The sequence below is a fragment of the Oryctolagus cuniculus genome, chromosome 11 (assembly GCF_964237555.1).
Source record: "Oryctolagus cuniculus chromosome 11, mOryCun1.1, whole genome shotgun sequence".
NCBI lineage: Eukaryota > Metazoa > Chordata > Mammalia > Lagomorpha > Leporidae > Oryctolagus > Oryctolagus cuniculus.
The window spans coordinates 107,869,866-107,881,918 of NC_091442.1; the positions used below are offsets into that span (position 1 = coordinate 107,869,866).

The 12,053-nt window shown below is 60.2% G+C and overlaps 1 protein-coding gene across 6 annotated transcripts in view; it reads right to left on the reverse strand.

Moving 5' to 3' along the window:
- Positions 1-12,053, reverse strand: part of APPL2 (adaptor protein, phosphotyrosine interacting with PH domain and leucine zipper 2) — a 57,837-nt gene that overhangs the window by 8,138 nt on the left and 37,646 nt on the right. For all 6 annotated transcript variants that reach the window (XM_051846055.2, XM_070052799.1, XM_008257119.4 and 3 more), the window contains 11 exons: positions 10,038-10,079; positions 9,792-9,850; positions 8,981-9,127; positions 8,217-8,299; positions 6,551-6,709; positions 5,286-5,474; positions 4,682-4,724; positions 4,540-4,596; positions 4,365-4,453; positions 1,406-1,564; positions 1,242-1,294 (listed from right to left, as the gene is read on the reverse strand). In XM_051846055.2, coding sequence (XP_051702015.1) covers positions 1,242-1,294; positions 1,406-1,564; positions 4,365-4,453; positions 4,540-4,596; positions 4,682-4,724; positions 5,286-5,474; positions 6,551-6,709; positions 8,217-8,299; positions 8,981-9,127; positions 9,792-9,850; positions 10,038-10,079 — 1,080 coding nt within the window. The remainder of the gene's footprint in view (positions 1-1,241; positions 1,295-1,405; positions 1,565-4,364; positions 4,454-4,539; positions 4,597-4,681; positions 4,725-5,285; positions 5,475-6,550; positions 6,710-8,216; positions 8,300-8,980; positions 9,128-9,791; positions 9,851-10,037; positions 10,080-12,053) is intronic.

Below are 12,053 nucleotides of genomic sequence, written 5' to 3' on the forward strand. Positions count from 1 at the left end.
GTTTCTGAAATAAAATAACCAAGGTTAGACTTCGAGGTGACCTTTTTTAACAAGAATGTGCTATTTTGCAGCATTTCTGTGCAGGAGCTACAGATGGGTGCTGCAACAGCTGAGCATTGTGACACAGGTTAAGCTGCCACCTGCGACACCGGCATCCCATATGGGCACCAGTTCATGTCCCAGCTGCTCCACTTCTGATCTAACTCCCTTGTAGCCTGGGAAAGCAGCAGAAGGTACTGCCACCCATGTGGGAGACCCGGATGAAGCTTGTGGCTCCTGGCGTTGGCCTGGCTCAGCCCTGGCCATTGTGGCCATCTGGGGAGTGAACCAGTGGATGGAAAATATCCCCCACCCCAGTAATATGGACTTTCAAAAAAAAAAATCTTAAAAAAAAAAAAAAAAGGCTGAAATCTTCATACTGCCCCTCAGTTTTTAAGCAAGACTGGCCCTTACCACCCATGTCCTGCTAGACTTACAATTTTGATTCATACTCTACATCAGAGCTCACTCAAACATGACTTCCCAGCTCACGTCAGAGGCCTTGTCAGGTCAGGCAGTGTGGCACAGTGGGTAACGCCGCCGCTTAGGACAGTCCACATCCCACACTGGAGCGCCAGTCTGAGTCCCAACCACTTTCCTTCCAATCTAGCTCCCCGTCAATACAAACCCTGAGCAGCTGATGGCTCAAGTACTGAGTTCTTTTTTTTTTTTTTTTTTTTTTTTTTGACAGGCAGAGTGGACAGTGAGAGAGAGAGACAGAGAGAGAAAGGTCTTCCTTTGCCGTTGGTTCACCCTCCAATGGCCGCCGCTGCAGCCGGCGCACCGCGCTGATCCGATGGCAGGAGCCAGGAGCCAGGTGCTTTTCCTGGTCTCCCATGGGGTGCAGGGCCCAAGCACCTGGGCCATCCTCCACTGCACTCCCTGGCCATAGCAGAGAGCTGGCCTGGAAGAGGGGCAACCGGGACAGAATCCGGCGCCCCGACCGGGACTAGAACCCGGTGTGCCGGCGCCGGCCTCAAGTACTGAGTTCTGACCACCTGTGCGGGAGGCCGGGCCAGAGTTCCAGGCTGCTAGCTTCAACCAGTGGATAGAAGGTTTCTCTGCCTCCCGCCACCCTCCCTCTACCCAGAAGCCCTCTGCCTTTCAAAGGAATAAATACTCTGGAGCAACTACTGAAAATAAAAATGGACCTTGTCATTGTGTACAGAGGAGAGAGTAAGCACATCCAACCAGCCACGCACCTTCTGCTTCTGGAAATGATCCGTCCTCAGTTTCCCCGAAAGGATTGACCCGCCTAGGGGAGGAGCCAGAGTTAGAGAATCCTGACAGCGCCCGCAGTGTGGGTGGGCCGCAGCCACATCAAGTTCACTTTCTTTCCTCCCAGAGAACCTCCCTTCGCCCATACCTGCTCCCTCTGTTCTGATCAAGGAATTCCGTAGCGGGGAGGACAATGTCAAACTGGATGGGTGTCCCGGGGGCTATCAGCTCCTCCGTGTCAGTTACACCGACTGTTGCGTTGGGAATGAGCCTGGCACTTTCCATCTCTGAATTGGTCAGGTTCTGGCTGGCGTACAAGACAGAAAGGAAAAACGAATACATTTACTCGCAATCCAGTGACCACTTGCTTAATGCTGACGTCACCTTTAAGAACGACTTATGTTCATCTACTTGAAAGGCAGAGCGACAGAGAGGAACGCTCCCACCGCTGCTTCACTCCCCACATGCCCGCAACAGCCAGAGCCCTGGAACTCCACGGGCTTCCCTTGGAGGTGGCAGAGGCTCAAACACTGGAGCCCTGCCCGCTGTCTCCCAGCATGCATCAGCAGGGAGCTGGATCAGACACTGGGCAGCCAGGACTCGACCTGGCACCCTGACTGGGATGCAGGCGTCCTAAGCCGTGTCTCAACCTACCGCCCCACACCACCTGCCCAGGTGTGGCTTACGTACAGAACCATGATGAAGATTTCACTCTCTCAGGCTGTTATCCAAAGAAAACTGCCCAACCCGCATATCCTTTGTAACCCTTCAGCTCTGCCCATTGCCTCCGTGCTTGGCTCCCAGCGCTGTGCCGGGAGTTACACCCCACTGGTCTTCCGCTGGGACGCTCCCCGGGGCAGGTGTTAGGAGGCAGGGCTTCAAGTGGCATTTATTACTTGGCACATTAGCAGGCACTCAGGAACGCTCACTGAGCAAAGAAAACATCTGGGCTTGACATGTAACCACAACCCAGCTCGGGTTTCTGGAAAGCCGCCCTTGCCAGGCCAGGAACGCCCCCTGCACTGAGCTGCTGCCTCAGCTCCCCGGGACGTCAACCCCCAGCTCAGATCCGGCTCACCTGCCGCCCTGGACCTCGCCCCTCCTCAGAACGCCTGACACGCCTGGCTACCGAGACCATTTGGGGAGTGAACCAAAGATGGAAGACTTTCTCTCTCTCTCTCTCAGCCTCTGCCTCTCTGTAACTCCGCCTTTCTAATAAATAAATCTTTTATTTTTTTTTTATTTTTTTATTTTATTGACAGGCAGAGTGGACAGTGAGAGAGAGAGACAGAGAGAAAGGTCTTCGTTTTGCCGTTGGTTCACCCTCCAATGGCCGCCGCGCACCGCGCTGATCCGATGGCAGGAGCCAGGTGCTTCTCCTGGTCTCCCATGGGGTGCAGGGCCCAAACACTTGGGCCATCCTCCACTGCACTCCCGGGCCACAGCAGAGAGCTGGCCTGGAAGAGGGGCAACCGGGACAGAATCCGGCGCCCCAACCGGGACTAGAACCCGGTGTGCTGGTGCCGCAAGGCGGAGGATTAGCCTAGTGAGCCGTGGCACCGGCCTAATAAATAAATCTTTAAAAAGAAAAATGGTTCATGGAGAAGAATCTACACATGGGTTTCAAAGTTAAACAGCAAATTTCCCTTTGAATTCCATTTTTATAAACATTTGGAAGCAGGCGCGCGGTGCCTTCCTTAGGGTCCCCTGGTCAGCCTGCCATGCGTGTCAGCTGCGTGCCCCGAGCAGCGCAAGGAGCCGTCTCCCCTCACCTGCCGCCTCTCGGCCACTCTGACGGCCTTCGGGGTCTCAGGTTCTATTTCACAGCTACGACGATGGCGACGCCCCTCCCCAGTTCATCCACGTGGTGCCACACAACGCTCTTTCTAAACTTGGACCTGAGCGCCACTCCTCTCAAAGCACTCAGTTCTGCTCGCTGCCTCACAGGCCAGCAGGAAGCCCCGGTCTTCCACATCACTCACCCCTGTTTCCTGCCCAGTGCCGGGGCAGGATCATGGGTGGCAGGCCATGGGAGCACCCCAGGCTTCCCCGTGCCTTTCTCTAGAGCCGTGTGTGAGAACGCTGCACGGGGTTCCTCCCACCAGGCCATGGAAGGATGGGCTCCAGGCGGTCACAACTTAATCTACCTTTGATGCCACACTGCCTTGGTGTCCCAAGGACAGCCCTCTCCTGTCTACCAGAGTTCTGAGAAGGCGTCCTCAGGCAGCATGGATGCAAATGCAAGGCTGCACGCAGGAAAATGTTCACCACAATCGGGACCAAATGAAGGAGGGGAGACAGCCTCAAAGTGGACGCCAGCAGTAAGATGTGGAATAGCATGTAGGCACTTAAAGGAACGATTACGAAAAACAAAGGGGCCGGCGCTGTGGCATAGCGGGTAAAGCTGCAGCCTGCAGGTCTGGCATCCCATATGGGCGCCACTTCGAGTCCCGGCTGCTCCACTTCCAATCCAGCTCCCTGCTATGGCCTTGAAAAGCAGCAGCAGATGGCCCCTGCACCTGCATGGGAGACCTGGAAGACGCTTCTGGCTTCAGATTGGTGCAGCTCCAACTGTTGCGGCCAACTGGGGAGTGAACCAGCGGATGGAAGACCTCTCTCTACCTCTCCTTCTCTGTGTAATTCTGACTTTCAAAAATAAAATAAATCTTCAAAAAGAAGAAAAACCTAAAAATATTTTAAATATGTGGACATGCAAAACAAACACACACACACACGCACGCACGCACACACGGCAGTGCCAGCGTGCGGGTGAGGCCTGCACAGCGACATGGGCATGCGAGGCCACTTGTTTCTTGTTCTGAAAACAGTCTGGGCTTGGCCGTGGCTGGGACACCCTGAGTGGTGCGGGCGGGTGGGCGGCCAGGAGGCCGACGCTGGGCACGTGTGAATCCCAGCTCCCCCCAGCTCATCTGCAGTGTGAATATGGGCGCGACCCCGAGTCTTTCCCAGCCGCGGTTCCCCTGCTGTAACATGGCGCTGAATGGCACGCTGCGGGGCTGTGAGGAACACACAGCCAGGCACGTCCGACCCCTAACCCCCGGCCTTCGCTGGCCCCACCACAGCCGGCGTCCCTGTCCTCCAGTTACCTGGTGCACGGGCTCTCTTGCTTTCTCCCCAGACTTGTAATGGGAGTCACCGCTTGGAGGGCCGTCTGGTTGAGCTTGATGGCGACTGCCTGAAACACACAGGGGATGGCTCAGTCCAGGAGCGGCCGAGACCGGCCCTGGCGACCGAGCCCTGGGCACAGGTGCACGGGGTTACCTCCGGGTTGTCCGTCAGGTAGATCTGCCTGGAGATGTTGTTTATTGCACAGATCCACTGGAGAGGGCGGGGCAAAAACAACGACACAGTTAGTCTCCAAGTCGCCCGCCGCGGCGGCCAAGAGAGAGGAGCGGAGCCTCACCTCGTCGTTCTCCTTCCTGCTCTCGGCCTGCAGGATAATCGCCCTGGAAGGAAACACACCCACGTCAGGGCCTCCTGGGCCATGCGCACGCTCCAGGACTATGCTAGAAAAACAGAGCCCAGCAGGGCGCGGGGGGGGGGGGGGGGGGCGGGGGGGGGCGGGAGGGCGGTTTGTCCTCGGATCCCAGCTTCCTCTACGGAGCATGGGGCAGGCTCACAGTACGGTACGGCTCGAGGCCGCCAGTTCTCAGAGCCCTGCCTCTGCGGGGAGCCGCGATCCTGCTGTGGGGGCGCACTGCTCCCGCCGCCTCGCCCCGCCCACCGGAAACCAACAGCAGGGCTCGCTCAGACACAGCCGGAAGCCAGAGCTTCGCTTTCTAACCCTCGTAGGTCTCCTCCCGAGACCCAGGCAGATCCCCAGCAGGGCTCCCGGGATAAGGCAGCTGCACCCCGTGTGGCCACGATGCTCATCCAGAGAACGCAAACCTCGTCCCCAACAGGCCAATAAAACCCCGGACGGCGGGGACACAGGGAGGCGCGAGGCAGCGCACAGCGGGGGTGGAGCCAACCCCCGTGTTCTCCCAAATGAAACCTGCGAGGCGTACGATTTCCCGTTGGGTGTGGTGATCTGGAAGCAGTAGCGGCGGTCTTCGCAGTCCACGGCCATCACGGAGCAGTTGTCCAGGTCCTGGATCAGGCCCCCGGCCACGGCTCCACGCGGCTGACACATGAGGTTCCCGCCTTGCGTGAAGAAGTACAGCCTCTCCCAGGTGGTGGTGACCAGCCCCGTCTTGCTATACGGATTGTGTGCGAGAGCCCGTCAGGGCTGGGGAACCTCCGAGCCCTCTGCCCCCGAGGGGCCTGGGGCGGTTTAGAAACCACCTTTCCTTCTGTTAGGGCAAAACTGCTCAGCAAGTCACTCGGTGAAAGGAGAGCAGCAGAGTCTGACCCAGCTGGGGTCACCTGGGAGGCCGTGGGCTCTGCTCACGAGGGACACGCCAGGCCCAACCCCCGCCACCTGGGCGTCCACCAGCACGGCGCGGGTGGCTCCTCCAGGACCTCACGAAGCGACACTGCTCTAAACCCAGGGCACCAGGCCCGCTCGCCCCACACCCCCGCTCCTGGGGCTCCCGTCACACCAGGGTCTGCTCCCCCTGGACGCTGGTCTGGTTTGCGGGCTGCGCACGAGGAAAAGCCGCTCCTGGGGAGCACGGCCAGGCCCCGCGGGGCTCCGCCTCCCCACAGCCCTCTCGGGGATGTCAGCTGTGGTCTGCACGCGTTACAGACCCTCAGGGACGCCACCCACCACGAAACCAGCTGCAGCTCCTCTTCATACACCCTCTCCTTTGGGGATGGCAAACACGGACACAGGCCGAGTCTCCCTTACCCGAAACGCTCGGAACCGTAAGTGCTCAGGACCCGGGGTTTCTCGGATTCTGGAACACCTGCACAGACCTGACCTGGGGAGGATCCCTAATCCACGTCTGCGTTGACAGCGTTCTCTCATTGCCCTTAGCAGCAAAAACGCACACTGGAAACCCCAGGTGTCCAATGTGGGACTCAATCTGTATAGGCCTGGCTCTAAAAGCCCCTCCCCCAGTGCCTGCCTCCGGGGCGGGTCCCTGGCACGTGCCCACCCTGCTGGCGGTGGGGGGCAGCACAGAGGCAGGGCAGTAGCCGCCAAGGGTCTCCGAGGATGACAGTCAACGAGGCCGCAGTGAGCGGAGCCCGCCACCCCGGGCAGCGGGGGCCGGGCCGCAGGTGGAAGGGGTGCTGTGCGGTCCCAGCCCGCCCGCCGTCAGCCTGCTGGCCTGCTTTGCAGCTGTGCCCCGGGAAACAGCTCTGGGGGAAGCGGGCCCCGCGTCCTCACTTTCTCAGGTTGAGGTAGCCGGCCTTCTGGATGAGGGTCCTGTTGACCTGCGGGGCCGCCGCGTCGAAGTCCGGAGTGTAGACGGACTCGTCCACGGAAAGCAGCTCCTGCTGGGCCACCCGCATCTTCTCCGCTTCCGCTTCCAGCTCCACCTGAATGCTTAGGACGGAAGGGGTCTGTCCAGCGCCCGTCCCTGACGACGGGCAGGAGAGCCGCCGCCCCGCCCCGGCTTCCTGCCTTACAAACCGGGCCGCCAGCCCCCGGCTGCTCCCTGAATGCCGGGGGTCCGAGTACTGCAAGTGCTCACGGACTGCTGGTGAAAACCAAGCACAGAGGTGCTGGCGCTGTGGTGCAGGGGCTAAGGCACAGCCTGCGAGGCCAGCATCCCGTACCGCAGCAGCCACTCCGCTTCCGAGCCAGCTCCCTGCCAGTGTGGCGGAAGAGGCAGAAGTGCGTGGGCCCTGCACCCACGAGGGAGGCCAGGATGGAGTTCCTGGCTCCTGGCTTCAATGGGCCCAGACCTGGCTGTTGTGGCCATGTGGAGAAGGAACCAGTGGGAGGATGGAAGATCTATCACTCTGCCTTTCAAATAAATAAAATTTACAAATCTTAAGCAAAACACGCCAGAACATAAGGAATACCAGGAGGCTCTGCCTGAGCCCGAGACACAGTTTTGCTGCTGACACGCTTCCCCTCGGAACCCTGGATCCATATTTTAGCAGCCAGGCCTGGCAGGCCCACCCGTAGGGGCCGTGTGCACAGCGGCCGTGACAATGCCACCGAAGCAAGGATGCGACAGCAGCCATTCTGCCTGCCCTCTGTTTAGGCAGGGGTGCGGAAAGGGTCGCCGCAGACAGGACCGGAAGTGCAGCAGCAAAGCCAAGCCAGCGCTTGTCCTTTCACAACCGCCAGAAGCCGCCCCGAGACCGCCTGCGCCCGCTGGCCAGGGGCCACCCACAGGAGCTCGGCGGGCTGACGTCCAGGCTGTGGAACACTGGTCCCTGGCTTCCACGCGCACCCGGACACCCGGGAGCCTTAGCTGGAAACAGCAGCCGCCCTTCTGCCACGAAGTGAGGTCTCCCCACGTTACCCCACCGCGCAGACGGCGTGGGCACGCAGTCCCGGGAGCACGGCCCGCCCACTGCAGAGGCCAGCTCTAGAGCAGGCGCGCCACGATCCCCCGTGTCACATGTGGAGGGAGCACATGACAGCTGCTCACATCGGGGGGCCGGGGCCAGCGGGGCCTCGGGAGTGAAGAGAACCTACGCCTGGACACCACTCCCCTCCTGTGTGCCACGGCCGGGGGCGAGCAGTCAAGCTAGGATGACCTGGGCCTCTGCCACTCGAGTGTGACGGCCAGGGAGGCCACCGACCAGTGACCTTATGACGGGCAAGTGGAGACCAGACCTCCCTCATCGGCTCTACCTGCTCATCGCTACCAAGGCTGGGGAAACAGATAAGCAGTACGGGACGAGGTGGGGACCCATGGGTGGGGCTCTGGGACAGAACCCCGAGGGAGGACCTGAGGGCTACGAAGTGGTGACAGCATTGCAGGGTGGGCAGGGGCGGGGACCCCGTGTGGTCGGAAGCACTGATCGGAATCCGCAGAGGGATTCGGTGGGAAAGGCGAAAGGCACCCAAGACCCCACCCAGGACGCGGTGTTACCTTCGCACCATGTCTGCGACAGAGGACAGGAAGTCGTCCATACTTTTGGAAAACATCTCTGCTCCCTTCTTAAAGTAGTTGATCTGAAAGACAGGAAATACTGAAGTCACCCAGGGACAAGTGGCACTGAACGCACGCGCCGCGAGGCTGACGGCGCAGAGGCAGCCCGTGGGCGACCGGGCCCTCCTCGCCCAGCGCACTTGGGCCTGTAGCCTCCCCGCGCGGTCCCCACCACAGCGGCCGAGGGCGACCCTGTAGCCTCCCCGCGCGGCCCCCACCACAGCGGCCGAGGGCGACCCTGTAGCCTCCCCGCGCGGCCCCCACCACAGCGGCCGAGGGCGACCCTGTAGCCTCCCCGCGCGGCCCCCACCACAGCGGCCGAGGGCGACCCTGTAGCGAGTCCTAGGTGCACCTGTGCAGTGGGGAGGTGAGGCCTGGCTGCCCTGCTGATGGCGTGCAAGCAGACCCAGCCTGCAACCTTGCGTCCCACCCAGGTGGTGAGCTTCTGTCGGGCAAAGTGGAGCAGGCCTGGCTTTTCAGGGCCACGCAGGCTCTTCCCAGGGGAGCTGGGGATCCAGGCCATCACTTCCCGAACACTCAGCCCGACCGGTCCGGCTGAGGATGATCCGGCCCTCCTGGCAGCTCTCCAGGTGTGGGAGCCCAGGAAGCTGCCCGAGAGGCTGTGCCTGTCTCTCTAGGACAACGTCCGGTTTCCCCCAGACCGCAGTCACCGGCTACGTTCTCTCCCCGGAGGCGGGCCCTACCTGTCCATGGGCGAAGCCGATCATGGGCTCCATCATGGCCATCCGCTTGCGGTACTGCAGTGCGTTGAGGGCGCAGTAGTACTGCAGCGACGACAGGTGCTGCTTCCGCCGGGCGGCCGCCACCTCCTTGCCAACCTCGGTCTTCACCTGCGGAACGGGCGCAAGGAGAACCGCAGGCGCCTGAGGGCAGCGACTCCAAAACACAGCTGCTGACCACTCGGTGACCGACACAGTAACTAAGAAGTAAGGTTCCACCACGGCGGAAAAGGAATCAACTGAAAATACCAAGGAGCCAGAGCGCCGGGCTCGCGAGGCTGCGCCGACTTCCCCGGGAGCAGCGCCCAGGGCCACGGCCTTTAGGTGAACAGGGCACAGGCCCCGAGGGCCACAGACGTTTCGGTTCACTCGTGAGATTCCACCCCATGGCATAGAGGGTTCCACAGCCTAAGAAGTGCTGTCACGCAGGAACAACGTCCCACGCAGGCCAACAGTCGCCATCACCAAAGCTGCAGAGCGCAGGGGTGCGGCCCGAGTCAGCAGCCGGGCTCGGAGCTCTGGGCCCTGGCCGTGAGTCACACACACCGCCCCTCACTGTGACAAGGTTTCACCTCGGCTCCCAGCTGGCACTGAGTAGGCCAGTTTGGGAAGCTGCGAGACAGAAGTGGGGGTCTACTTGTGAGCTGTGGCATCAATCATTTAAAGTCCACGTGCAAGAGAAAGGAAGACATTCACCAACCGCTGTGCATGGCAGAAACTCACGGAACGAAGGCCCAGCAGGAGCCTGAGAGAACGAGGGGAAAAGCGTGCTCACCTTCTCATTCTCCTTCTTCTTGGGCAGCCTGCTGTACTTGGCCATCGCGAGGTCGTGCTCTAGAAACAGACAGCGGAGCACCGGGAGGGGTGAGGGGCGAGGGGCGAGGGGAGAGGGGAGAGGGGTGAGGGGTGAGGGGCAAGGGGCGAGGGGCGAGGGGTGAGGGGCGAGGGGGAGGGCACGCATCCCACGTCTCCGCCCCCACGCGCGCTAACCCTGGCCGCAGGAATGGAGGACGATGCCTACCGTTGCTGGCGAGTCCAAAAAGATCCTTTAAAGTGCTTACTTCTGAACAAGAGAAAAGGAAATGCTTAGAGCGCAGACACACAAACATGGCAGCTCGGAGCCCTGCCTGCCCGCGGAGCTAGGAGCATGAAGCCAAGAGTCCGTGCGGAGGACGGAGGCCCTGCCAGCACCCTCGGTGCTCCTCACGGGGCCTGGCTGGAACCCCGGTCCCCCTGGAAGCAGCGGCTGTAGCTGCACCCCACTCCCGGCAACCCTGATGACTCGGCCCGCCCCTCCGCTCTATATCTGTGGTGAGGGGACCCCGGTGACACGGGCGAGACAGCGTGGTGGCCAGGGACCCATCACGAGACCTGGAGTGCACACTTAAGCTCTGACTGTGGAGCTGCGAAGATCTGTGTCTTAGTAAGTCTTTCCTTAATGACACCGGAGTCGGCACCACACCCAGAACTGAGGCTTCCTGGCGTTGCAATCTTCATCTCGAATTCGAGTCACCACTGGACAAGCGGTGCTGCATCCATGAACACCTGTTGCAGTCTGGTGCAGCGTACTTGCAACAAACCAACACCAGCACCTCTTACCCCACAGGGGTGCTGCACTCACCACCACAAAGTCGGCTTACCCAAGTTCAAGACCAAAACCAAAGTCACTGAGCGCAACGACCGGCCAAGATGGAAAACCTAAAGCACAGACAGTCCGTCGTGACTGTCCAAGCAAAGCACCTCACGTTTTCTGTGATGTTCGGGTGTTTTTCAATTTGCCGCCAAGCTGCCTTGCTTTTAAATTCCTCTACCCATGCCCTCCCCCTGACCCTGTGTCACTCTGCCTTTCAAATACACAAATATTTTAACCGGGGCGGGGGGACTGCTTGCGATCTCATATCGGAGTGCTGGTCTCAGTCCCAGTCACTAAGCTTCCGATCCAGCTCCCTGCAAAGGTGCGCAAAGGTGCCCCTGCCTCCCACGTGGGAGACCCGATATGGCTTCAGCTCCTGTCTTCCGCATGGCCCAGCCCTGTGGTTGTAGCCCTTTGGGGAGTGAGCCAGTGGACTGAAGATCTCTCAGACACCCTGCCTTTCAAGTAAGTAAATCTTAAACAAACAAACAAACAAACAAAAACCCTCCTATTCACCACATCCCCCCCTTCTGCCTTCAGGCTGCTTCCCGCCTTGCTTCCACTTCTTCGCTTCTACCTTTTACTTCCTCCTGAAGCAGACTTTCTGATTCTCTGCCTATTGAACAACTTCGTTAAGATTTCCCACAGGGGCGGGTGCTGTGGCACCGCGGCTGCTGCTCGGACGGCCAGAGCCCCCGGCACAGTGCCTCCGCACGCCCCGCTCCTCCGCTCCAGATCCAGCATCCTGCTACTGCGCACCCTGGGAGGCGGCAGACGGTGGCTCGAGTACTTGGGTCCCTGCCACCCAATGGGAGACCAGGACCGAGTTCCAGGCTTCTGGCTACTGCAGACATCTGGGAAGTGAACCAGCCCCCAAGATCCATTTGTCTCTTTGTATCTTTCTGTCTCCCTGCCTCTCAAGTAAAATGAACCAGAAGTCTTTACAAACACGTCCCTGCCATTCTCTTGGCTCAGATGGTCGCTCGCATGGGGTACACGGAGCAAAGGGGTGAAAGCGGAGGAGCCGGCCCCGTGCAGCAGGGCACGTGCCAGGCTCACGGCGGCCTGGGGCTCTCTCGGGGTGGACTCGGCCCAACACCTCACACCTGAGACTGGCGGCATCAGAAGCAGATAATTTCACCAACTTTTCCCACAGGTGCTTCTCTATTCGCTACTGATCAACAGTTTCTTCTTTTTGAAACAAACAACAAATCCACGCTGTGGCTGAACACTGCTAATTCACACGCGGGACTGTGCTGCCCTCAGTGCCGCGGCCCTCAAGCCTATGGCTGCCTCCCAGACAAGCCCCAAAGACAGATCTGACGGCGGGCGACTCCTTCTCGACACCCGGGGCGTCTGATTTCAAAGTGATGTCCCACACATTTCCCCTGCCTGCGCCGAGGG